Source organism: Pelmatolapia mariae, linkage group LG10_11 (genome assembly GCF_036321145.2).
Source record: "Pelmatolapia mariae isolate MD_Pm_ZW linkage group LG10_11, Pm_UMD_F_2, whole genome shotgun sequence".
NCBI lineage: Eukaryota > Metazoa > Chordata > Actinopteri > Cichliformes > Cichlidae > Pelmatolapia > Pelmatolapia mariae.
Window position 1 is genome coordinate 46,924,562 of NC_086236.1, and position 24,533 is coordinate 46,949,094.

Consider the following 24,533-nt stretch of genomic DNA (forward strand, 5'->3'; position numbering starts at 1 on the left):
AAATCAGGAAAAGAGATAAAGGAGTGTCTGACTCGACTCAGTCATTACAAATGCAAAGAACCATAACATGATGTAACAAACAAAAAAAGTGCAAAAAGTGAAACATCATAATGGGGCTGAAGATAGAAATATGTAAATTAAAGTAAGAAAATGCACCAGTTTCATTCAAAGAAGATCTGACACAACAGTAAAAGTCACTGAAGCAATAAGGACAATGTATCCAGCATGTAAAGCTCTATTCTGTACATATATACAATGTTGCCAATACTGGAACGTTTGCTCCACATCATTTTATAAGATTCAATTATCAATGACGACATGTGAATATGGAAAATATGGAGCATAATGGTTGGATAATTGAAGGATTTCTATTTCATCTAAGACTAGAACATTCTGTATTGCCATCTTTGGTTTGTTTGTGTTGCAGTATGCTGTTTTTGCATGTTTGTGCCAGCTTGCTGTTACAGGATGCTACAAACAGCAGGTTCAGTTGAATGCACCAGCAAGTTTCACTGAGCCTGAGCAGAAGAAGGGAGAGCATTACATAGTCTCAAAAACACTGGAGATAAGTTTTGAGCCTTTGCATTTGAAATCTTATGATAAAAATGAAGTATTCCCTTGTAAGTCAAAGGATCTAAAGGTGTAAACACAAACTCTGTAGTGAAAAACACTGCAGTATGTGTCAAATACAAGTGGTCAAATGAACAAACAAAAACAAGAACAAGTCTGCAGTGACAACATGTGAAAACTGCATGTTAAATAAGTTACCACTGCCCTCCACCTTCTACAGTTTAAAAGTGGAGGTGGTTTCAGAGCCCCTGGACATAACTGAGCTTCTCCTGAATGAGCTGTCTGACAAATCTCCCCTGTAACCAGGCACAAACTTTTTCAGCAGCTGCAAGGCTCGTCTCATAAACTTCTCTCCCACAAAAGCATATATGATGGGGTTCAGACAGCAGTGAGTGTAAGCTAAGCTCTCAGTCACTGTTATTGACAGTCTTATATTTTTGTCCCAGGTGTCATTTCGTGGGATTTTCCCTTTTTCCTGAAGAAACTTCAAGAAACGGGAAATGTTATATGGAGCCCAGAGCAAGAAAAATGCAACCACTATACAGATGATCAACTTGACGATGCGGTGCCTCTTTGCTGTCCTCATGCTCATCAGTGTGGGGATGATCCTGGAGTAGCAACCTACCATCACCAGCAAGGGAATCACGAGACCCAGCACATTTGTGGTGAACAGGTTGTAACGCTCCCAGAATTTGTTGTGATAGTTACATCCAATCTTCTGAGACTCTTCCTGTATTTCCTGTGTGAAGATAAAATCCGGCAGAGAGACAAACAAGCTCAGCATCCAAACGAGCACGGTCAGAATGATGGCTGCCCTCATTGTGCGAAAACGTGCCACCCTGTGAGCGTGCACAATGATCATGTAGCGGTCCAGCGTCATGGCAATCATGAAGAAGATGCTGCTGAAGAAGCCAGTCTGGTGAGAGCCGGACAACAAACGGCACATGAAGTCTCCAAAAGTCCACTGGCCGACCCTGGCATAGTGAGAGTAGAAAGGCAGCGTGAAGACGAAGAGGAGGTCAGAGAGAGCCAGGTTGAAGAGGCAGATGTCTGTCAAGTTGCTCTGATTGCGATGCTTCACCAGGACGCACACCACCAGTCCATTACCTTTACAAGAAAAGACACGATAAGTGTACCTGTCAAATTGTTACATGTAAAATAAGGGTGTCTGTTTTTCTCTGTGTTTCTTACATCACTGTTACACACCTACATACAAGACTCTTTCCCTTAAAGCCAACAGGTTAGGATATCTATCTCTGTCCCTAGAAAGTGAGGAAGTGTTCTCACAGCAAACATACAACAGGACACACCTACCTATGAAGCCTAGGATGAAAACCAAACTATAGAGAGTGGCAAGAAACACTTGACTGAATTCCTGAACATAGTTTAAGTTAAAAGGAGCGTAATCTTCTGTGACACCATCTTCATAGTAATTCGAATAATTGTATGTGGCATTTTCTGTGGCATTCTCGTCTGGAGAGAGAGAGAGAGAGAGAGAGACAGAGCTGTTATTAGTAGTAGTAGCAGTAGTATAGTAGTAGTATTTCAACACAGACCATGAATATTAATGTACAGTGCATACATATCTGGATATAGCACCTGTCTAGAATGCTGCATTCAAACAGTTTGGGTGCTCACAGCATTAAATGTTAATAATGAAGTTTCAACCATTTTTATTGAAACACAGGAAGAAGTTCAAAAGTTACTGTTGCTGATTGCTGTTTGTGAAAATGATTTTCCTTTGCTATGTTTGTTTAGGCCCTCAATGTCAGTTGATAATGAGGATTATTTTGCCACCTGCTGGTAGGTACAGGTACTTCTGTCAAGCGAGCATTTGTCACTTTTCACCGGATGCCTCTGCTTTATGAAAAACAGGATTTAAACTTCCTTTATACTGTCTATGATTTAAACCAAATCAGCTACAATAAAAACAGGTGATATGAGGCTAAAAGCCAATAAGCCCAGTCTAAATGTGTACTATTAGAACCCTGGGGCACTGAAAATTATTATTTCATTTCGTCCATTTCTTTATGTTATAATCATTTTTACAAAAGCTAAATTATCCATGTAATGAGATTATTTAAGATTATCAACATAATTTTAAAATATTATTTTTTATTATATTGTCTAACTTAACAGACATGTTTGTAGATGACAGCGAAAGGTCACCTTCACAGACATTGTGACCATACACATATTTTGTACACTTTTGTGAAGGCTTTTGAAGAATATAGAAATAGAACTATCAAATAGAAATAAAAAAATAATATTTTAATATTATTGGTTTTAGATCTCTACAGGAATGCGCACAGCCTTAGACATTAAACATAATAACATGGATATATTTAAAACAAAATATTAAAATATTACACGGATTATTTCTTAAATGTATTCACCTTGCATAGTGATATCTCAATGATGGCTCTTCCAGCCAGGTAGAGTCAGGAATGGCACTTCAAGGCTCCCCCCTTTTTGTTTTTTGTTCTTAATGATGTGATGCCTTTATTCTGCAGAGATGAACTAACGCCCAAATAGTCAGCAGTCTGATAATGAGCAGTAAAAAAAAACAGAGCAGCAGATGTTGCTTCCTGTATGTCCTGTAAGTAAGATCTTTATCTTGTCTAGATGTCTGCTAGACATCAAGAATGCCAAAAATAATTCAAAGAGCAGAATGGCATGTGGTTACACCCTTTCACACCTTTAAAACTGAATGCTGGCATTTAAAAAAAAAAAAAAAACAATTAAAACCCTTCATGATTTTTGCATGTAGATTTTCACCAATTTTATTTTTCTTTCCACTTAAACTTATTTAGAAAATGCACTATTTTTCAAATATTTTTCAATGTGAATACATCTTTAATTTTAACAGCATAATTTCACTCACATCTGAAAGGGCGAGTGATAACTTCTGCAATTAATATTTTGGTCTTTGCTTTGTTACACTTCACATCACAAGTTGCAGCTTTGATTAAGAAATGTGCTTGACTGATATTAGTAATTGTTCAAAGACTTCTATTCAGAGTCAAATGCAATATTACTATAAACTGGTGTTTCTATCTCTATCTTGATGTCTTCCTTTTCTCATCATCATTTTCTCTTCTTGTTGTCATTGTGGTACATCTCCATGTCATAGACCCCATATAACCATTTTTATATACTTATTGCTGCACAACCCACATACCCTATGAGAGATGATTGATTCTTGGAAAACACGTATGTGTGGTCTACTGCCACCTCTTGTGGTGGAAAATTAGAAAACTGGTGCGCATTTCGAAAGTTTGAATTCTTTGCTAGAATTTCAGTGACGCATAGTCAAACCACATGGTCATTGTCTGAGATGGCTGTCTGAGGGGGGGGTTACCGGTAGTTGAATCAACAGGAAATAAGTGTGTGACATCCTGGTAAGCAGCTCACTGACCAGTTATGACACTGCCTCAGTGCCTCAGATTGCTAAATCTGGTTGTATCTCTGTGTTTAACAGCCACTGCTGGTGATCTCATCATTTCTGACCTATGCTGTTACATTACAATGACTTGATTTCCTAAAGACAAAGTTCACCTGGTGCAGACCAGACAAGCAATTTATCACGTAATGTTTGTCCTAAAAACACAACTGGAGAAAAAAGCAAGTAAATGTAGATTTTCTTTCAAGTACCATAAACCCATACATCATTTATCCTGCACGTTTGCTGCTTCTTCACCTTAAGTTTTTCTTTGTGTTTAAACTCACGTTTGGGGATGCAGTGACAACCTTTGCTGAGTTTAAAAATAATTGTTATTCATATTTTCTGAATGTTTCAAAAACATACTGTGCAGGTAAATATGAAATCCCCAAATTATTTTACTCTTACGTGGGAAAAAAAAGATTATTTCTGAACTCTTTTTTCAAAGAATGTCAATAATATCCATAGTTAGCAGTCATTTTGCACCCAGGTTATTTTACTTTATAAGCATTACATTTTTCTATTTCTGTTGCTCTTGCTGATGTATAATTTAAAAATAGCATTAAAAAATCACCAACAACACACAAACACCCAAAGTAAGTAAATAACCTATATTTTTAAAATTTTGTAATTTTTCTTTGTATTTGAATTACATATTGAGTTTTAATGCTTTTCAAAATATTGAATTGTGTTTTTAGGGTGTTTCTGCTTACCCTGCAACTTACTTACTTTGATTTTACAAAAATGGACTGTTTGTCAAATATAGTTCTCATATAACATCTGCAAAAAGCATTCAGCTCACGAGGAATTACACAGCTCAAATTTACTTCAACTTTACTTGAACATACTCACAGCTGATGAAATCTTTGTTATACTGTAGTTCGTCTTCCACTAATGGTCCCCTATAACAGACAACACTAATGTTCTATGGTGGCAAACAGTTAAGTATCAAATAAATAAATTAGGAACTGTCTCACATCATATCTTGTCTTTTTTTTAATAATCTCTTTTTTCATGACTATGTAAGGAATTTGTCTTTACAGTTACAAAGGGAAATATAGGAGATCATGCTCAATACACACTATTATTCTCAAAATATGCAATATCAGTGACTGTCTTAAGGAAACTACCATGTAAAATCAGGATGAGAGATGAGTATTGCAGAATGTAATCACTTTCACTGGTAAAGAAATTGCAAAGCCAAGGAATCAAAATCAAATAAAACAACAGCAACCAAAAAAAGCATAACAAATGCGTACATTAAGTAAGATAATATACATATTTAGTATAACCTCTGAAATACCTGCAATAATCACTGAAGCAAAAAAAGAAAATGTAATATATAAGACTCTATACTGCATACTGTACATACATATACAAAATTGACACAAAAATACACCCTGGAAAGGTTATTCCTTATCATTTGTCAAATGCCATAAATGATGTCAGAAGAAACGTGAAAATGTACTTTTAACACCTAGCACTGTATTTGCATACATTTGAATGAAACGCTTTATGCACACAAGTATAAAATGTTCCATTATGTCATATTTGGTTTGTTTTCTGCCTTGTTTTTTTTTCTTTTCGATATGTTTATCCTACATAGCTGTTGAATAAAAACATGCATGAAGAAAATTGTTTCAATTTACACCATCAGCAAAAAAACTCATTACATAGTTTAGAAAGGACTTGAGAATCTATAAAGCAGACAGCAGTGCTAGCAGGTTACAATCATTTCAGAAGTAATGAGCCTTTAAATCTGAAATCTTACAGTCAAAACAATACTGAAAATTCAACATGGTGAGACACAGGTGAAGAAAACTGCTATGTGGCAAGTGGGAGTGACCAAATTAACAAAACAAATCACTGAAACATGAATAAGATATGGTCTGCAGTAATAACAGGGTAAAACATTCATGTCAAACAATCTGCCCAACACCTTCTACATGATGTAAGTGGAGGTGACTTCAGAGGACTTGGAAATAACTGAGCTTCTCCTGAATGAGCTGTCTGGAAGATTCCTGATGCCAGGCACAAAATTTTTCAGCAGCTTCAAGGCTCGTCTCATAAACTTCTGTCCCACAAAAGCATATATGATGGGATTCAGACAGCAGTGAGTGTAAGCAAAGGCCTCAGTTACTACCACTGACACCCTTAAATTTTTGTCCCAGGTGTCATTACGTGGGATTTTGCCTTTTTCCTGAAGAAACTTCAAGAAACGGGAAATGTTATATGGAGCCCAGAGCAAGAAGAATGCAACCACTATACAGATGATCAGCTTGACGATGCGGTGCTTCTTTGAGGTCCTCATGTTTACCAGTGTGGGGATGATCCTGGAGTAGCAACCTACCATCACCAGCAAGGGAATCACGAGACCCAGCACATTTGTGGTAAACAGGTTGTAACGCTCCCAGACTTTGCTCTCCTCGAGATAGTAACATCTAGTCTTCTGAGACTTTTCCTGTATTTCCTGTGTGAAGATAAAATCTGGCAGAGACACAAACATGCTCAGCATCCAAATGAGCATGGTCAGAATGATGGCTGCTCTCATTGTGCGATAACGTGTCACCCTGTGAGCGTGCACGATGATTACATAACGGTCCAGCGTCATGACAACCATGAAGAAGATGCTGCTGAAGAAGCCAGTCTGGTGAGAGCCAGACAACAAACGGCACATGAAGTCTCCAAAAGTCCACTGGCCGACCCTGGCATAGTGAGAGTAAAAAGGCAGCGTGAAGACGAAGAGGAGGTCAGAGAGAGCCAGGTTGAAGAGGCAGATGTCTGTCAAGTTGCTCTGATTGCGGTACTTCACCACGACATACACCACTAGTCCATTACCTTTGGGAGAAAAAAAGAGTCAAGAATTGTATACCTTTGACACTTTCCATCCAATATGTAAACACAACTGTTATTCCCACAGTAGAGGACACACCTACCTATGAAGCCCAAGGCAAAAACCAAACTATAGAGAGTGGTTAGAAACACTTGGCTGAAGTCCTTTACATCACTAAAATTGGTAGGAGGGTAGTCGGCTCCTTCATCATAGTAACTGCTGTAATCGTACGGTGTGTTGTTTCCTTCTGCAAAGTGAGATTATTATTATTAATAATAATATTTTTTTTATTAGTATTACTATTTTTTATTATTATAATTTTCACACATATTACAAAAATTAACCCTCCAAATTAGGTTATGTTATCACACATTATCAACCAACTATTTTAATTTAAAAACAGAACAAAAAGAACTGGTGAAAAAAGTTGCAATGTAAGTTGAAGACCACCGTTGCTGTCACGTCCGGTTTTTGAAAGGAGGTTTTTTTTTTTTCAATTTCAAAAAAATAAAAAAATAAAAATAGTGATCAGTTCAGCTCTGTTGTATTAGGTTTAAGTCAAGTGATAACGGAGATTATTGAGCCACCTGCTGGTTATTATAGGTACTCTGTAGCTGATTTTAAGAAAGGTCACATTAACCCTAGAACACTATCGCTGGGTGATTTTCACCCGAGCAAATACATTTACATGATTTCTCTCTCCTGCAGCTGTTAGTGTGTCGAGGAGATCGTGCCTTCACCAGGGAAGTCTCAAATGTCCCAGGAATGGGTGTATCAAAGACCAGCTTTCCAGCGTCATTTTTTTTTTTTAGGAATTTTTTGTTCTTGAATTCCAGATTTTTCTGTAATTTTGGAGCACTATTTTAGCATCCCCCATGACACTTTTTTTCATTTTGTTAGACATGGCACAGTTGAAAGTAAAAGCTGACCACTCTGATTTGTCATGTGTTTGATATATTTTGATGACAAGTACTTTTAGTTGGTCATATTATATCGGGTAAAAATCACCCGGCGTTAGTGGTTGTGTTACTATTTATAGCGATAGTGTTCTAGGGTTAAGCTAAAAGCACAAATACCACCATAAACCTATAGACCTTAAACCATAAACCTTTCACTTTGGTCTTTTTCTTTATTTTATCATTTTGTCTTACATGGACATTTTTTTTAACATGTAATGGATTATTTAATATGATTAGCATCATTTTACAATTATATTTTTTACATTTTCTAAGTCAGCAGATGCATGTTTGCAGATCACAGCGAATGTAATAGGTTTATTAAAGGTGAACTTCAAAGATATTGCAGCAGTGTTCTCAAATAAAATGTTATCTAAATTAAATATGGAAAGAGGGGGGAAAAAGAAGTATTTGCCGTATTGCAGCATTTGAATTTAAATTCTTAAAGCAATGCATACAGACTTACCATTACACATTATAACACAAAAAAAATTGTTTATACTGCAAATATCCCAAATTCGGGATTAATGTTAAAATATATTCACCTGACATAGTGATATCTCAGTGATGGCTAATCCAACCAGGTAGAGTCAGGAATTAGGCGTCAAGGCTCGTTTTTTTTCCCTCTGTTGTTGATGCGACGATAGCTTTAGATGTGGAGAGATAAATAACAGTCTTAATGCTGCAGTCTGATAATGAGTAGTACTGAAGCAGAAGTGCAGATGTCGTTTCCTGTACGTCCTTGAGTGAGATCTTTATCAGTTTAAACTCTGAGCTTACCATCTAGACACCCAAAAATAATTTAAGAACAGCACAGCATATGGTTACACACATTTTCACACCTTTAGAAAACAGCAGTTAGTTTATGCTTAAGGCCCAAACAGTTTGTCATTAACGTTTTAAAATGCAGATTGCTATTCGTGTTTTCCAGCTTCATAAAATGTTACTCTTTTTAAAGTTCCTTAAAGTTAAGGTAATTATTTATCTGTTTTAATCAGACAGGTTTGCAGTATCTGGTTATCTTTTGGTTTGCCACATTTCCTGTCACGTTTTGCAGCTTTGAATAAGAAATGTGCATGCCTCATATTAGCATTTGTTCAAGACTTCTATCCAGAGTTAGCTTTAAGAGTTTCCTCTTAAAAAAATAAATAAATTAAAATTAATTTTAAAAAGTTTTTATTTAGCCCTGCGACAGACTGGCGACCTGTCCAGAGTGGACCCTGCCTCTCGCCCTATGACAGCTGGGATAGGCTCCAGCGCCCCCCGCGACCCTGAAAAGGATAAGCGGAAGCGAATGGATGGATGGATGGATTAAGTTTTTATTTATTTATTTATTTATTTAATGGGCTGCAATATTAAAAGGCAAATTAGAGATTTTTACAAATTATTCTGTTTTAGCTTCCATATATATATATATATATATATCTCTTTATATGTCTTTATTGTCGTTTTGTTTTGATTTTTTGTTTTGTTTTTGTAATTAAAATATTAATAATATTAAAATATTTTTCCCCTTGATCTTGGTTTCGTTGTACGTCTCTGATGCATATTTATGACTCTTTATAGAGCGATTCTTGCTGTTTTATGCATGGTCTTTATCGTCCTCTTGTGGTGAAAAACTCTAAAAACATGCAACTCGTGCTGTGCAGTTATATAACGTATTTACGCAGTAATAGCTCCACGTCAGGTTTGTATTAAAGCGCGGTGTTCTTCGAGACAAAATCGGCAGCAATGGATAGAGTCATTGAGGTGAATAAAGTTTTTTTTCGGTGGGGAAGTGAAATTGTTTTTTTCCTGTCTAATGGAATCTGGGCAGTGTCATGGAAATGGAACGATAGCCTGAATGAAGTTAACTCTAAGCTTAAAAAAAGAAAAAGAAAAAGCTGAGCATAGGTCCAAGAGATAAAAATGCTTTCCACAGTGAGATCAAAGGCATAAAAACTCAGGACGTGTCATATTGTATGGAAAGACAGGACCCAGATGCTGAACAGGGAGATGTTAATAAACAGAAAACGCACCTTTATTTTGGAAGTTGGAAAATCCAAATATGCAGAGTCCAAACAAAATCCAAATGCTGGAAAAAATTGCAAACTGAATCCAAGAAACAGGAAGGCAGCACACAAGTGAGGTTACTGAAGAATACAACAGACGCCACATATAAAACCAAAGACAGACACGCCTGTAAGTGAATACATGTGCAATCAGGAGGGGGACCGGCACAGGGAAATAACACACAGGAAGTAAAATTTGGGACAAGACACACGAGATACAAGTTAATAAAGTAAAACTGGGAGTAACCCTGAGGTCAGAAAAGTTCTTAATAATCACAAAATCCAAAACTGCCACAAAAAAAGACAAAGAAAATAAGAACAGGGAACAGGAGAGGCTGGAGGACAGGCAATTTGTGTCTGTATTTCAGTCTGCGTTTGTATGAAACTTTCTGTGTGTGTATTCAAATCTATTTATGCCTAGTATATTGTTACTAACTAACAAACAGACTGATGACATACTCCCTCCCGAACGCTTGATTGCAGGGGAGAGGAGAGAATGGTTGCCACCAAGCATTATTAAATAAGTGTCAACAAGTCTGCTTCCCTTCAGGAACCCCTGCCCACCTTCTACTCAACGTCACAAAGAGGAAGGAAAAAGCAGACAAGGTCATCACACCCATGCAGCCAGATCCTGAGCCCCTGATTCCCAATCCTGAGGGCAAGGGTAACATGTTTTCTGAGCCCATGAACCCTGTGCTTGAATTCAAAATTCCGGATGAATGATACGGTCAAAAGTAGATAAAAAACCACTAAATAGCAGATTCTGGAGAGACACTGAGCCTCGCGTTGTTCACGCGCCGCAATCTTGGTCAGGCACTGTCTGGTTTTATCTGTCATTCTTGACATTGTTCTTAAAGTCGTTTTATTGACTGTGAGTGACTTTGTGAACCTAAAAAAAAAAAGATCTGTAAACCTCATAAATCCATGTTAGTTTTCACAGTGTTCAAACCTTTTTTACAGGACTGCTAAGATTATTTAGATAGAAGTGCTCTGAAAATGTTCTTTGTCAGCATGACTGTATCTCAATAACATCAAAATTAGAAGAACCTGGTGGAACATTTGCAGCTAATTTTTAGCATAAAGTGTTACTGTTTCCCTCTTTAACTTTTTTTTGTTGTTGTCATTGCTGCATGTAATTCAACCTGAGCTTAAAAAACAAAGCAGCATATGGTAGGCTACCTTGTGTTTGTCCTAGTTTCATTAAAATATGAGGTGTGAGTGATTTGCCACAGCTTGCACTCATGCATTATTCGTTTATTTGTTTTAGATTTTCTTTTGCACAGTGTACCAGGCACTCTTTTCACAATGAATTTCTATCTACTTCTTCTATCTACTTCTCCAATATTAGGGGAGCTCACACACGAGGGTTTACCCTGGTTATTTATATCAACATGTTGGAAATTTGCTTTCTGGGCTCTATTTCCAGGAAACATGTTCATCAAATTTTGAGTTTAAAACAGTTTAAAAATAAACCCTGAGATAAACCCTGAGTTCAGCAACTCTCAGTTCAGCAACTCTCAGTTGCTTAACTCAGAGCTTTTCTTGGAACAGTTTCCTGTTCCAAGAAAAGCTCATCAGAGTAAGTTGAATCAACTCTGAGTAGTAACCCTGGCACATGAGTGATTAGGGAAATAAAGAACCCAGCATTCACCAAGGCAACGCCATTTTAATCCAATGGGCAGAGGACATGTTTAATTTTTTAATAATCATGATTATATTTAGATACATATTATAAAGACAATTAAATCTTTATAACTGTAAGTATATGTGGGCGACAGAAACTGATGATAAAAATGTGGAGAAAACAGATCAGACAGATCATTGATGGACCTGTGATCTGCCCTCAAGTCCGTTTTTTAGTTAAATAAAAACAGTTTGTGCTACAGTTTATGATTATTCCAGTGTTTGAGTAATTATTTAGTAACATTTTAATCTACTGATGGAATATAGCAGGCTCCCTTTTTTAAGTCAAGAATTTCATTATTTTTGTTATTAATGGATAAGAAATGCTTAATAAGATTTCAAGGAAACTCTGCTTGAATTTCCCACACTGTAACCATTTCTAATCTGATCTAATGTCAGCCTTAACTGATAAATAATGGCTCACTCACACCCATAGTCAGAATTCAGTCATTGTTTCACATATAACTGAAACAAAAAAAAAGTTTTTCAAGACTAAATAAAGAGTGCAGATCGTGTTGAGAAAAATCAGGCTGTTGTGAATGAATCTGGACAGGATGACCTGCATCTAGGTCTTGATATGATATTAGTTGTGGATTTGTTCTGTTGTGCAAGACTCAGACCTGGACACAGTTTCCTTATGAGCTGCTTATGAGCTGTCATAGGTACTCTTTTCTTCTGAATGTTTGTTACTCCTTCTCATGAATCGAAGTGATGCTACTGCTTTATGAAAACTTGACCTAAATCACCATTGCAACTAATATAAGACAAATCATATGAGTCTAAAAGTTCACCAGGCCAGTGTCACTACATACCATCATAAGTGCCTTGAGTCAACTGTTGTTTCCATTTGGCGCTATATGAGTACAATTGAATTGATTTAAAACTAAATTAACCCTGACAGTGAATATTTATTTAGATCTGTTTGTTTGTGATAGGATCCATATCCACATAGATCTTTTTATATATAATGAGAATATTTAATATTTAATATAAATTCTCTAAATGCCTTAACCTCCTAAGACCCGAACTCTTCCACAGCATGCATTTTTAATTTCTCTTTGATATTTGGTCACATTGGGGCCCAATGAATGTAAAAACAAAGAATTACCAGATTTTTTTTTTTACCTAATTTTTGTTTTTAAGAAAAATGAGAGCCACATATGAGGATATTTGTTTAAAATTTCGATAGAACAGTAGCAGTATAATGTCCTCGTAAGTGGATATCAGGCCCTTGTAGAGCAAAATCGAGTATTTTGGTCTAAATAACCCAAAATGTGATGTCCACATATGTGGGCGCCAGGTCCTAGGAGGTTTATCAAGGTCAACTTAAAAGAAATTGTGGTAGCTCCTTCTTTGCAAACAATTTCCAATCAAAGTAGTACAAGGATAGAAAAAGAAATTAGGTGACATTGTTTTGGATTCAAATCCCTACAGCAATGTGTACACTCTTAAGCTTTACACATTATAGCACAAACATATTTCCAAAATCATGCAAAACATCACACTGCATATATTTCAAACATTGTCAAAATGTATTCACCTGACTTAGTGATATCTCACTGATTGCTCTTCAAATTACGTAGAGTCAGGAATTACGCTTCACAGCTCCTCATGTGGTGCTTTCAGATGTGTACAGATGAATTATCACTCTTAAAGTCTGCAAGTACAAGGTGTGCAGAAATAGAGGTGCCAATAGAGTTTCCTGTTTGTCTAGAAGTGAGAATTACCAAACAACTATCAAGCAAATCTGGCAAACAACATAACATGTGGTTACACACCTTATTCACACTGTGAGAAAAGGACTGTAGTTTTTCTTTTTTTTCTTTTAGCTTAAAGGCTTAAAGATGAATTTTTATTGTGGCTATAGGTGGACTTGTTATTATTGTTCAAATACTGTTTGTTTGTTTGATTGTTATTTTGTTTTAGCCTGCACACGTCCAGCTTCACTTTCCTTTTTTCTTTTTCATCTTGTTCCTCTACTACTTCCTCTGCTTCATATCATACATTCCACATAAATATCTTTATAAACCCTTTAGTATAGCCAGTGTACTCACAGAAAGTATACTCTTAACCTAATAAGACCTATAACTTTTATAATGTTTAAAGTAGAGTCGCTGAGTGATTACTGTATGGTCTATGGTGACCTCTTGTGGTGGACAGTTTTAACTACATGTCTACGCTTTCTCGTGGCACAAAGCATGCTGGGAGAAAAGGTTTGAATTGTCATTGCAGAATTTAAATAAAGTATTATCACCTAGAAGCTAAGACTCAGACTTTGGCGGCTGTAGACCTGACATCAGACAAAATATAACAATAATAATAATACATCATATCTATCTATCTATCTATCTATCTAGATAGATATATATGATGTATTATTATTATTATTATCTATCTATCTATCTATCTAGATAGACAGATAGATATGTGTGTGTGTTAATTGGAGTTCATATTGCTGTTTGTATACACGCTATGCTGTTGTATTTTGTGTGTTGGAAGTAGGGTATTTCTATACGGTATTCGTACCGACGCTCTCCACTTGGCGCTGAATGAAGTCCCGATGAGGATGATTGACATGAGATCTGCTGACGAAAGCGGGCTGAAGCGAATCTCGGCAAAGTAAGAGTATGTAGATAACGGAAATTGCTTGGGGTTCATTTCTAAATAAAAGCGTTAATGTTCTTTAAGCGCTACAAGACTGTCCGCACGCGAGGCACAGTGTGGAAAATAGCACAGTTATAACGTAGATGTTTTCTGTGGAGCTAATATATATCTCTCATTAGAGTCGCACAAAAACGGCAAGACTTTGAAATTAGCGTTTTTAAAAATAAACTTTTAGTTTGAAAGGACATCCCGGTAGTCTTTTTAATGGTTCAGTTGACTTGACAACTTCGCGAAGGGATACGAAGATTACAACAAGTGGATATGACAAGTTACTCAGTCCGAATGACTCAGTAAGAATGTTCAGCATGGATAGAGTATAACTTAAAAATAGTGAGCATGTAGGGATTGTTAGGTCGTTGCTAGCCTCCAGGGACACTTTGCGGCTGTTATGCTTCAGCTCGCAGCAGACTGACTCATCTTTGCACACTGTCACTTGTTGTGCACTCTTATACGTTATAGACAGTTTTTCCCTGTTAGAGTTATACTAGAAAATTTGACGACTATAAATTATTGTAAGTATGATGCTAAAACTCGCAGGTGACAACATCATGGATAGCCACCGAGTCTGAGTAACAGCGCATTTTAGGAGCGAGCCCCGCTAATCTCAAGTTGGAGACAGTCTCAGCGATGAGCGCGTCCTCAAAGCCGCCTTTAGGGTAAGTAGCCCATTTCTAAACGAACACTCGACACACCAGACTATTTACAACTCAGTTCGTGTGTGAGTGTTTTTTCTTCGGATTGTTTACGTAACATTAAAAGAACTTTCTGGATAATTGTAATAATGTCAGCTGGGAATTTGCCTTGGCTGAATGCTTAAACATAACAATCTCTAATTTCTAGTCTTACTAAAGGCATAACCTACTAATGGGTTCGGTTCTAATGTTCCCGCGATATTATACGGTGCTATTTGTTATAAGTTTGTTTTGGTTTTTCTTTTTTACCACGGCAATGAATTATTGTAGATAGGCCCGTTGCCCATTCAAGTGTATATGACTGCCCAGTAATAACACACAGCCTATAGTCAGCACCGACAACAGAGAGTGTTCCAGCAGCCCAGTCTGTTTGCCACACACATAGAAAAAACCATGAGCAGCTTAGAAGCACAGAATATTTTAACTGTGTCCTTGGTGGTTCATGGAGAGACATTAATGAAGATCTGGTGCTGGAACAGCAACAACTGTGAACTGTACTTTCCAAAGGCTCCTTTTAATTGTGCAGTTTGGGTGGGGCTGCCAGTTGCATATTGAGTCTGCCATTTAAAACCAAACATAAACTAAATGCAACCTGATTATCCTACATGTTATGAGAGCTTATATTAGGGCACACTCCAACAGATCATACCAAGTAACTCCTTATCATCTACTGTACATTTGAATACCAAAACATGCTATTGTTGACGACAGAGTCCACACACTATGATTGCAGGTCTTAGTCTTTCACATGTTGTTGTGCTACAAGGGGATGAAAGTAAGTGTTTTCCACCCTAAAAGCAGTATTGCTGATTTATATTTACTAGTCTGTTTGCTTTTGTTGTCCAGGGGTAGTAAGGCAAGATATAAAAGGCCAAATTATGGCCTTTAGCTGCCTATGTTTTTAATAATATGTCATAATAGTCAGTGTCTGGTTTTTTGTTTTGTTTTTTACTGGGTGGTCAGCAAAAGAAAATTAGTGTGCAATGTCCTGGTGAGCTGTTCGGTCCTTCAGCATCATTATGTGGTACTTGGGTGCTAATTATGGTCATACCTGTGTACTTGAGAGCCCCTGTCGTTGACCTTGTCAATTCTGATCTAATTTAGATGAGTCATACCTTTTACTCAGCGGGACTCCATAAAAATGCCATCGTCCATGTGCTGTAGTTATGTAGTAATAGTTTACTATCGTATAAACAGTAAAACGTGGTGTTCTTCAGGGGAAATACCAGCAACACTTGATAGTGTTGATGAGGTGAATAAAATTTTGGTCTTTTCTTTTTTCTCCTGCTGTGACCTTTAAAGCAAAGGTTCCTTTAACCAGATACTCTTAATTACAGTGAATCCAGACTCTTAAGTGCTTGTTGGCCAAATTATAAAGCACACAGGTCACGGAGGTAGCTGGCAGTGGAAGCAAAATGGCTTTTTATCTGCTCTTTATGTGACATTTCTTCCCATTTAAATCTACCTTGACAACTTTTGTTCTGTGATCTCTCTTTCGTCATCACACAGGGAGTAGCTACTTTACTACATAGTGCCGCCCTCGTGAAACACAGCTCATAAAACTGCATTAACATGCAGCACAGTCAAACAGACTGGGAAGAGACTGTTGATTGTTTTTCTTCTTTTTTTTTTCTTTTTTTAACTTTTGTGCCTGGCTAGTGAAATCTGAGCATGTGCATGTTTGATTGTGTATCAGTGCTTACAAAGCCTGTTTTTATCAGTAGTGCAAAGTTGGACTGAATAAGGCCTTAGTTCCTAAGCTTTAAAGAAAGTCTAATTAGGCATGAATATAACGTTTGATTGTTGTTGGCTTTTTTTTTTGTGCTTGTTTTTGTTTGTTTCTTTAATACTGTAGGGTCTGCAGTTTACAATATAAGATGTATAGATGACAGTTGTTGTGTAAATAAAATGAAATTGAATTGAATAACAGAAACAAATGATTTCCCAGAGAGAACGGTACAAAAAGTCAGGATGAACATCCGACAACATGTGTCCTCATCTGAAGCAAAATTGTTTTCATTACTTAACCTCACCCTCTTTTTTAGTGTGTGTTCATTGTATTTATACCAGACTAGTCCTCTTTCTTGAAGTCTTAATGAGCACACTGGTGTTTTCCTCTGCATGTCTGGACCTGGGGTGTTTGTGTGTCAGTAAGTGACTGCCTCTGTACTTGTTTGTGTGCCGAGCGAGGTTGAGAGCAGAAGCGTCTGTTTAATATGGCTTTATTTCATGGTCTTATGGTTAGTGTACGACCCCACAGAAGCAATAAGGAAACAGCAGAGTGGCTTAAATAAATGGAGAGTTAATTAAAGCAGAACCACTAAAAGAAATTACAAATTTACAGAATTCCCCACTTGTTTTTTTTTTTCTTCCATCCTTCAAAGTGTTTTACTGAGGTGGTAAAAGTTTAATAAGAATTCTTTTCTCTTTTCTTGAGACACCGTTGATGCATGTGACGTCAGAACCTTGTGAGTTTACTTTGGTCACATGGTTCAGTCCCCAGTAACAATCATCCACCCAAACCTCACATTTGTTCCCACTTATTAGCTGTTCAAAGGGCCTCTTGAAGCGCAAAGAGCAAAAATAATAAAACAGCCTTACCACCGTCAACGTCCAGATTTGTGCTGCCATGTGCTTCATCGCTGGTGGGCCACACATCCTACTTTAAACACATCTGCAGTTTTTTTGGTTTATTTGTTTTGGTGCCCGTTCAAAAACACACCCACAGGAAGATGGGGTTGGAGATTTTACAGATAAATTCTGTATGCATGTATACAAATATACACACCCAGAGGTAATTACTGCATGCCACGCTGCCTGTCATGTTGTATGTGGATGTCTGTGTGAACTAATAAGTGATGTATATGAAGAGAGGTCTCGCCTAGCTACAGTCAAAATGTTCGTTACTTTGAAGTTGTGTCCACTGAACTCAAATGCCATTCTTACTGTTTGACTGTTTGCATAGCATTTGAATGCCATTTGCGTCTCACACTTATAGATAGACTAAGAGTAATCTAAGATAGCATACTGTATGTTTTTTCCTAGTGGGTGTCTCAGATGATTTTAAGACAGAAGCAGACGTAACCTTTCCAAACCTCACACCCACTTCATAAAATATTAGGGTTCATGTGGTCGGCCACTAGCTCAGGGCTGCTGACTAAGGGAGTTCCCTTCTTTTTGTCTTTGCTCGGAAGCCTATACAGTGTGCATATTTAGCAAAGGGCGTACATGGTCACAGCTGGACGCTTAGTGTTATTTTTATGATGAGTTAAATTTAACTCATGAAAGCTGAGATGGGAAAGAGAGGGTTGCGTTTGAGGCTATGTGTTGTTGGCAGTAGTGCAGTATGTATCTGGTAATGTGTGCATCCAGTTATCAGGCCATCCTGTTTAAAATAGAGAGGGTGTGGATGCAGTGCTTCTGCAAGCCTGTTCAGCACATGCTGATGGAATATATTTGCTCAAAAGCACAAGGCTGGCATAAATCTTTGTGTGAAGTAGTTAGCTTATTAATTAAATTAACTGGAAGTGCTACTCCTTTAATTAACAATAACAGTGCATTTTACAAGGCCAGGCACAGTAGGATGAAATTAATCAATCCTTGGGCAGCGCACTATCAAGGCAGCACTTATGCTCATGAGATAGTTACTCCAGCACAATGCTTCGTTATATCAGTGACATTTCAGACATCTAGACTGGCCCTATTTATAAACTATCGTGATCCTTAGGTTCACTACATTATCCACTCTGTTTTCTTCCACTTGTCAACCTCTGCCCCCACCCTCCCACCCCCTGCAAAAAAAGCACTAGCAGACACCTTACAACAAAGTAGTGCTTGTATATTTGACAGTATCTAGAGTACACTGTATCTGCCTGTATTATGCAGCTGTTATGCACTGCTCAGATTTATTTCTGGAAGCCTGCTGTCATATGTTAGTCTCTGTGGTATGTGTGTTTGTCACAGAGGAAGACAGACGGACTGCATGTGTGTGAGTAAAGCTGGGTGGATTCATCTAGCTGATGTGATAAAGCAGAGGTATTGGAGTGTTCCATGTGATAGATTTGCACATGTTTAACCTTGGAATGTTTCTCCCTGCTTTTGCCTTCATTGCAGAGAAAGATAAGGAATAACCTGTAATCATATCAGTAATTTACCAACATGTGACATTTTTAAGCTATTATTATTAAACACATAAAGGGTATCAGAAGGGAGCGCATGCAGTCTTTTTTCATGTTGGCAAACCTTCCTTTAAGGCATGACTTTCTGCCAAAAGTTATGAATGAATGCTTTTGTACTTTTCCCCCCTCAAATGTTGTGATAATATTTCACTTTTCAGCTTTTCTGAAGCTTTACACTGATTCGTGTTATATATTTTTTAAATTTTTTTTGCTTCTTCTTTTCTTCCTGTCACTCCAGCAGGAGTTCTCTCTAATTGAACAAGCAGCAGCTTAGGGAATAGAGAATAAACTAATTATTATTTCCTGCTGTTGTTCCTCTACATTCCACTCTTTGCTCCACCCTTATTATTCCCTTTCCCCCTGTTCCCCCTCCACACAAGGCTTTGTGCCACCTGAGATTCCCTCTTCTCTCTCTTTCTTGCTAACCATTTATTGTCTTTTTTTTGTTCTCTTACTTCTGTTGGTCTGTTTGCCACCCGCGAGCTTTACCACAATGTGGCTGGAACACAGTGAAATGCCCCCTGGAACAGGCCAGTTAATAAATGTTCAAATAAGACCAAATAAGAAAAGGAAAAAAACGGCATGATTTTTCCAGCTCTGCAGACAGTCTGTTAAGTCAGCTTCCTGTTCCTGTATTTGGAGAATTATGGTTGTCTTGGTACATGTTTTGTGCTAAACTGTTTACAGCATGTCTCTTAGTCACTGGTCACAAGCAGACATGGTAACTATATATGTCAAAAGAGATGAATACAAAAAACAGAGTTGATGAGTAGTGGTGCTATCCACAGTAGGTGGATTTTCCCCTTTAGTTGTGAAATAAATACTCTGGGTTGTGGTTAAATCGTTGGTGAAATTACATCCTACGTCCTAATCATTTTTTCCTTGAGGTCTTCCATGAGGTCAAGGAATGACGTGAAGCAAAAATCAAAAGGAGACAGATGAATACTTTAGCAGTGCTAAACTCGTGCACATGCAAAAGGCTGTGGTGAATTTGTGATGTCCCAAAGATCACTCAGAGACAGCTGTAAATATTTTGTCCTGTGCATTTTTGCCATGTTTTATGCAGGCTATAAAAAATATCAACTCTTTAAAAAATATTGTTTCCCTTACATGCTAGAAATAGCAGCGAAACAAAAAGGTTGTTACAATAAGAATAGTTGCTGTTGTCCATACTTAAATATAAATTAGCACCAATCTAACTGTAATAATTGTTACATTTATAAAATATTTATAACCTTTGAATGTAGCTAATGCAATGGGATGGTATTATCCTTTTGTAAAAGCTGGTCTGGTACATCCTGTGCTCAAGCATTGAACCAGCTTTGATTAGCATTTAAAGAATTTAAGCAGGACTGCCTTTTGGATATTTCAGTCCGTCCTTCTCTAAGAAAAAAAAAGACAGTTTGACCACAACCGTGGATTACTGGTTGCTAGTTCCATCTGAGGTTATTGTGTTAGCTAACTGTTTAAGAGTGTAAGCAACCTAATTGATCCCATGAGTAACAAATCATTTAGCACCTGCGGGGTGTGTGTGTGTGTGTGTGTGTGTTCTTTTTTTTTTTTTTTTTTTGTTAATCTCCCACGAGTTATTACGGTCTCTGCACACATGTTGATCACACTCTGCAGAGCTCTAACTTGGTTCTTTTGGAGAAGTCAAGACTTGATAATCAGGTAAATGAAAGTTTCATACAAACTAAAAATATTAACACTGGAGCCTCAGACTGTTTGCAAATTCAGGGCTATTTATAGTATGTAATAAGGTTACAGCTTGTATGCAAATTTAGTGAAATGTTTTGCATTTGGGCAAATGAGACAGTAAAACCGGATATGATTTATCAGTCTGAGGAGAGCTAATGATTGTATGCTGCCTGCAAGCCTAGACCGTTACTATGGCAACACATTTGGTTGTATGTCTGTTTTTGTTTGACAAAAATTGGAACTAAAAGTTCAGTTAAGTACATGACAGATGTCAGAATATACAGATTTCCTGTTATTAATGGTTAAAATTGCTTAAAACAGTTATGAGCAACAACAGTGTTTTAGCTTTTTGTATTGTATCCATTTTTTTTTTTACATCCACTTATGAATGGTACAGGTACTAAGACAGTTGCTAGCAATTTTTGTTCCTGTGTTTTTGCCTGACTTGTAAACTACAAAAACTTGTTTTGACATGGAAACTATAACTTTTAAGGATTATTAAAATATCTAACCAGAGATGTTACATTTTAAGAAAATCAGAGGTTCAAAAATAAATGTTGACATTTTTTCATTTGCTTCTCTATGCTTTGTAATTTTCACTTGGCTGTAGTGAGAGGGGCAGCGGTGAGACTGTGAATATAGAGGATCAAGCTGGCATTTCCAGACTCGGTTTACTTGACATTGAGATGCGGTGGGGGTTAAGCACATGGATAGTAATATGAGCATCAAGACATATGCTGAATTAGAAGGTTTTGTGACTAGCAACTGCAAACAAATGCTTTACTTGGCTCATATGTCCAATTTCAGTCTTCCACACTCTGTCTCTGTGTTTCTCCGGGTCACTCACCCTGGGTGTGCATGCCTCTCCAGTCCACAGCTGCTACTGGACTAAGATCTGCCTTCTTTTGCAGTCAAGTGGTGTAAATATAGGTTGCCATGGGGACACCATGACACTCAAAGGGTATGCTGACTAGATGCATGTGTGGAGGGAGAACCTGAGTGTCCCGGATGTGTGGTGCACACTCTGTGTCTATTGCGTAATCAGGTGAAAACGTAAGTCTGACTTTTCAAATATGTGATTACTGGACAAATAGATGAAAGAAATATAAATGAGTAAATCTGATAAGACATACAAAACATAAACATATTTTTTGTGCTTTATCTAGATTAGGCTTAATGCTTTTTTTCTTATAAATTAAATGTAAAAGAAGCCTTTTTTAACAGATAAATAAAAATAAACACTTACCGTAACTTTCATCAGTTTATTTCCATAGTGGACAAAAATGAGAAGAGCATAGTCTGTTGTTATATTGTTTCTGTGTGTGAGTGTGTTTTGAGGCAACCTTTGGTTGACTTCTTCTTTTCAAAAGAAAAGTCTTGTAGGACCTATATTGTCTTATTTTGTACACTTTTTAGAACGCAAAAAATATATCATACTGCCTGTAGGCCATTCAGTGTTGTGTTTTTTTTCCCTATTAATCCTCTGCATTCCCACTTGGCTGTTTCCATTAGTCAACTTTAAAGTGTGTTGCAGTAGCTCTATCCTCTGTTACAAATCCAGGGTGAATGACATTCAGGAACTGAACAGAACAGAAGTGTGCCAGGGACCCTGCCGTAGCCTTTCAGCATATGGGTCACCTGCTCAACCAAGTGAGCTACACTCAAAAATGTGTTTTGATGGTTCTGATAGAGGATAATATACTAGGATCATGCACTAGTATATTTGGATATTGGGTGGATAAGATCTTGGAACGTGGGACCGTTTAATCAGTGTTTCCCTGAAAAATAAGGATAAATGCTACATTCTCTAACCTTTATTTCTCCCCTATTTAAAAACAAAGTGAAGGTGGTCTCCAGTGTGTATTTAGTATTATGCAATCTTTTTACCAAACAGGAATAATCTTAACTCTGACGTACACATTGGCAGTGTTTACATTTTGTAGTGTAATATGTGTGCCACCACACAAAGTCATGCCTTAACATTCAGTCATGATTTAACCCAAGTGTCTTGATCAAGATTCAGTATAGTAATATGCAGGTTATAGAAGAGGTAAAGCATGTTTTCAAATATTTATTTATGTGCCTTCTGGTAATTTTTTATAGCTGCCCACATGTTCTGATTTCAGATGCACCATAGACTGGAGCCCGGCTGATGCTGAGGGTTAAAAACTTCTGACATTGCTGTATAAACCAATAATTTTTTTATATATGTGAATACATTGCTATAGACTTCTTTTTATAAGAAGGGAAACTGATGCGTACTCCTGTGCAGAAAGTATTGTAGACAAATTTTTTAAAAGAATTTTAATAGAGGCCAGCAAAAGAAATCCATCCTTGTTAATGCTGTTTTGTCGCGTAAAATGAACTATCCATTAGTAACCTTTTCTGTGTGTGCAGGTGTGTATGTGTGTGAGCATTGTAACTTAGTCTCTCCAGCAGCACTTACTGCCCCCCTGTGCCAGAGCTGGGTTTCCTTTTGCGTTTCGTTCCTTGGTGCTCCTTTACTTTCCCACTCTTTCTCTCTGTTTACGCTCATTCTAACTCTGTGGGAGACTAGGCTTCTTCTAAAGGAGTCTTTGTACATGTTTGAGCGAGGAAAAGCAAGAGAGAGAGAGGGAAAGGGAAATGTTACGGTGAGACAAACAGCAAGCGAAAGAGAGAGGAGGATACTAGCTGCCTGTGTTAAGCCTGGCCAGGACCCAGTCCCACAGTTCCACAGAGCCCTGTGCTGTTTACCTTAAAAGACTCAGACTTAACAGGAAAATGCAAAAAGTCTCTCACAGTTACAGGTCTGTAAGTCTGCTCTTTCATCACTACACACAGTTTTAGGTGTGTATATAGTCAGAGATTTTCTCATCAATAATTAGAAATGACATGCACTGTGATTTGACTCCAAATTCCAAAAAGTGAAACATTCTCACTGCACTGGATAATGAGTCAATGACTCTATGAGCCCTTTGGGCGAGAGTTAGTTGATATGTGACGTAGCTGTTAATGGTTAACTTTAGCCAGGTTAGAGTCCACTCACTGTGCTATGTCCATGTGCAAATGTCCTTCATTTTGCTGCCTTTGAAATGGGCAGGGATAACGTCGAGAATACTGGATTGAACAACTTCAGAGTCTACAATTAAAGGCATACACCGATTCCTCGGAGTGTCTCCCGAATCCTTGGAACGAGAGTTATAAACAGTCTGATATATAACACGTTCGGAACACTTAATCAGCACAAGGACTGTTTTTGATGTGAGTGGGATGTTTTTTCTTTTGTTATCCAGGGCTAATACTTGAGAGAGTGAGTGTGTGCTTAATCATATGGCACTTGTCATTGCAGAGAGAATGAACTGTTTCATTTCTGTCTAATCAGCTGTGTCTGTCAGGGCAAGTACAGTTTATGTTAAGCCGAGGTCAAACACACAAGAAGGAGCTTGTCATTGACATCTGTCACAGTGCTCACGAAGGAGCTGTGTGGCTGGAGTTTGTTTTGCTTCTCAATCTGTTTTTTTAAATTGGTGATTTTCATAAAAGTATTTTAAAGAGATTAAATGATGCGTGGTCTGCACCCTGGCCCATTCAGTACTTTATGGCTTCCTTTATTTCTGTTAAGAAAAAAAAAAACAATAGAATTTCTAATTTTCTCAACGCTGCTACAGTTCTGTCAGCCCAATTTTGTATTTTGTATTACTGTTAATAACATTGTTGATTCATAGGTTCAGATATGTTTATACATTCTCCTCAGGGGTGGAATAAAAATGGATGAGGGGTGTTG

At 37.4% G+C, this 24,533-nt stretch overlaps 3 protein-coding genes across 7 annotated transcripts in view; 1 reads left to right on the forward strand and 2 right to left on the reverse strand.

Moving 5' to 3' along the window:
- Window positions 1–784: 784 nt before the first annotated feature.
- On the reverse strand, window positions 785–3,031 carry LOC134637498 (C-C chemokine receptor type 2-like). Its single transcript, XM_063487943.1, has 3 exons — window positions 2,967–3,031; window positions 1,885–2,043; window positions 785–1,677 (listed from the first exon to the last, which is right to left on the reverse strand). The coding sequence occupies exons 1-3, from the start codon at window positions 2,971–2,973 to the stop codon at window positions 785–787; spliced, it is 1,059 nt and encodes a 352-aa protein (XP_063344013.1). The 5' UTR covers window positions 2,974–3,031.
- A 2,680-nt stretch (window positions 3,032–5,711) lies between these two features.
- LOC134637307 (C-C chemokine receptor type 2-like) lies at window positions 5,712–9,873 on the reverse strand. The gene is made up of 4 exons (XM_063487701.1): window positions 9,820–9,873; window positions 8,347–8,448; window positions 6,949–7,092; window positions 5,712–6,850 (listed from the first exon to the last, which is right to left on the reverse strand). The coding sequence occupies exons 2-4, from the start codon at window positions 8,351–8,353 to the stop codon at window positions 5,955–5,957; spliced, it is 1,047 nt and encodes a 348-aa protein (XP_063343771.1). The 5' UTR covers window positions 8,354–8,448; window positions 9,820–9,873; the 3' UTR covers window positions 5,712–5,954.
- A 4,266-nt stretch (window positions 9,874–14,139) lies between these two features.
- cobl (cordon-bleu WH2 repeat protein) overlaps window positions 14,140–24,533 on the forward strand; it is a 60,913-nt gene continuing 50,519 nt past the window's right edge. For 4 of the 5 annotated variants that reach the window (XM_063486157.1, XM_063486156.1, XM_063486155.1 and 1 more), the window contains exon 1: window positions 14,433–14,855. In XM_063486157.1, coding sequence (XP_063342227.1) covers window positions 14,827–14,855 — 29 coding nt within the window. In that variant the 5' untranslated portion in view covers window positions 14,433–14,826. Of the gene's footprint in view, window positions 14,155–14,432; window positions 14,856–24,533 lie in introns of those variants that run through there. The other variant, XM_063486153.1, reaches the window with a different exon arrangement.

Bases quoted from the DNA above. Each gene is read 5' to 3' on its own strand.
- LOC134637498 (XM_063487943.1), bottom strand. The intron at 1,678-1,884 runs GTAGGTGTGTCC...TTTCTTGTAAAG, and splicing joins TTTCATCCTAGGCTTCATAG to GTAATGGACTGGTGGTGTGC.
- LOC134637307 (XM_063487701.1), bottom strand. The intron at 6,851-6,948 runs GTAGGTGTGTCC...TTTCTCCCAAAG, and splicing joins TTTTGCCTTGGGCTTCATAG to GTAATGGACTAGTGGTGTAT.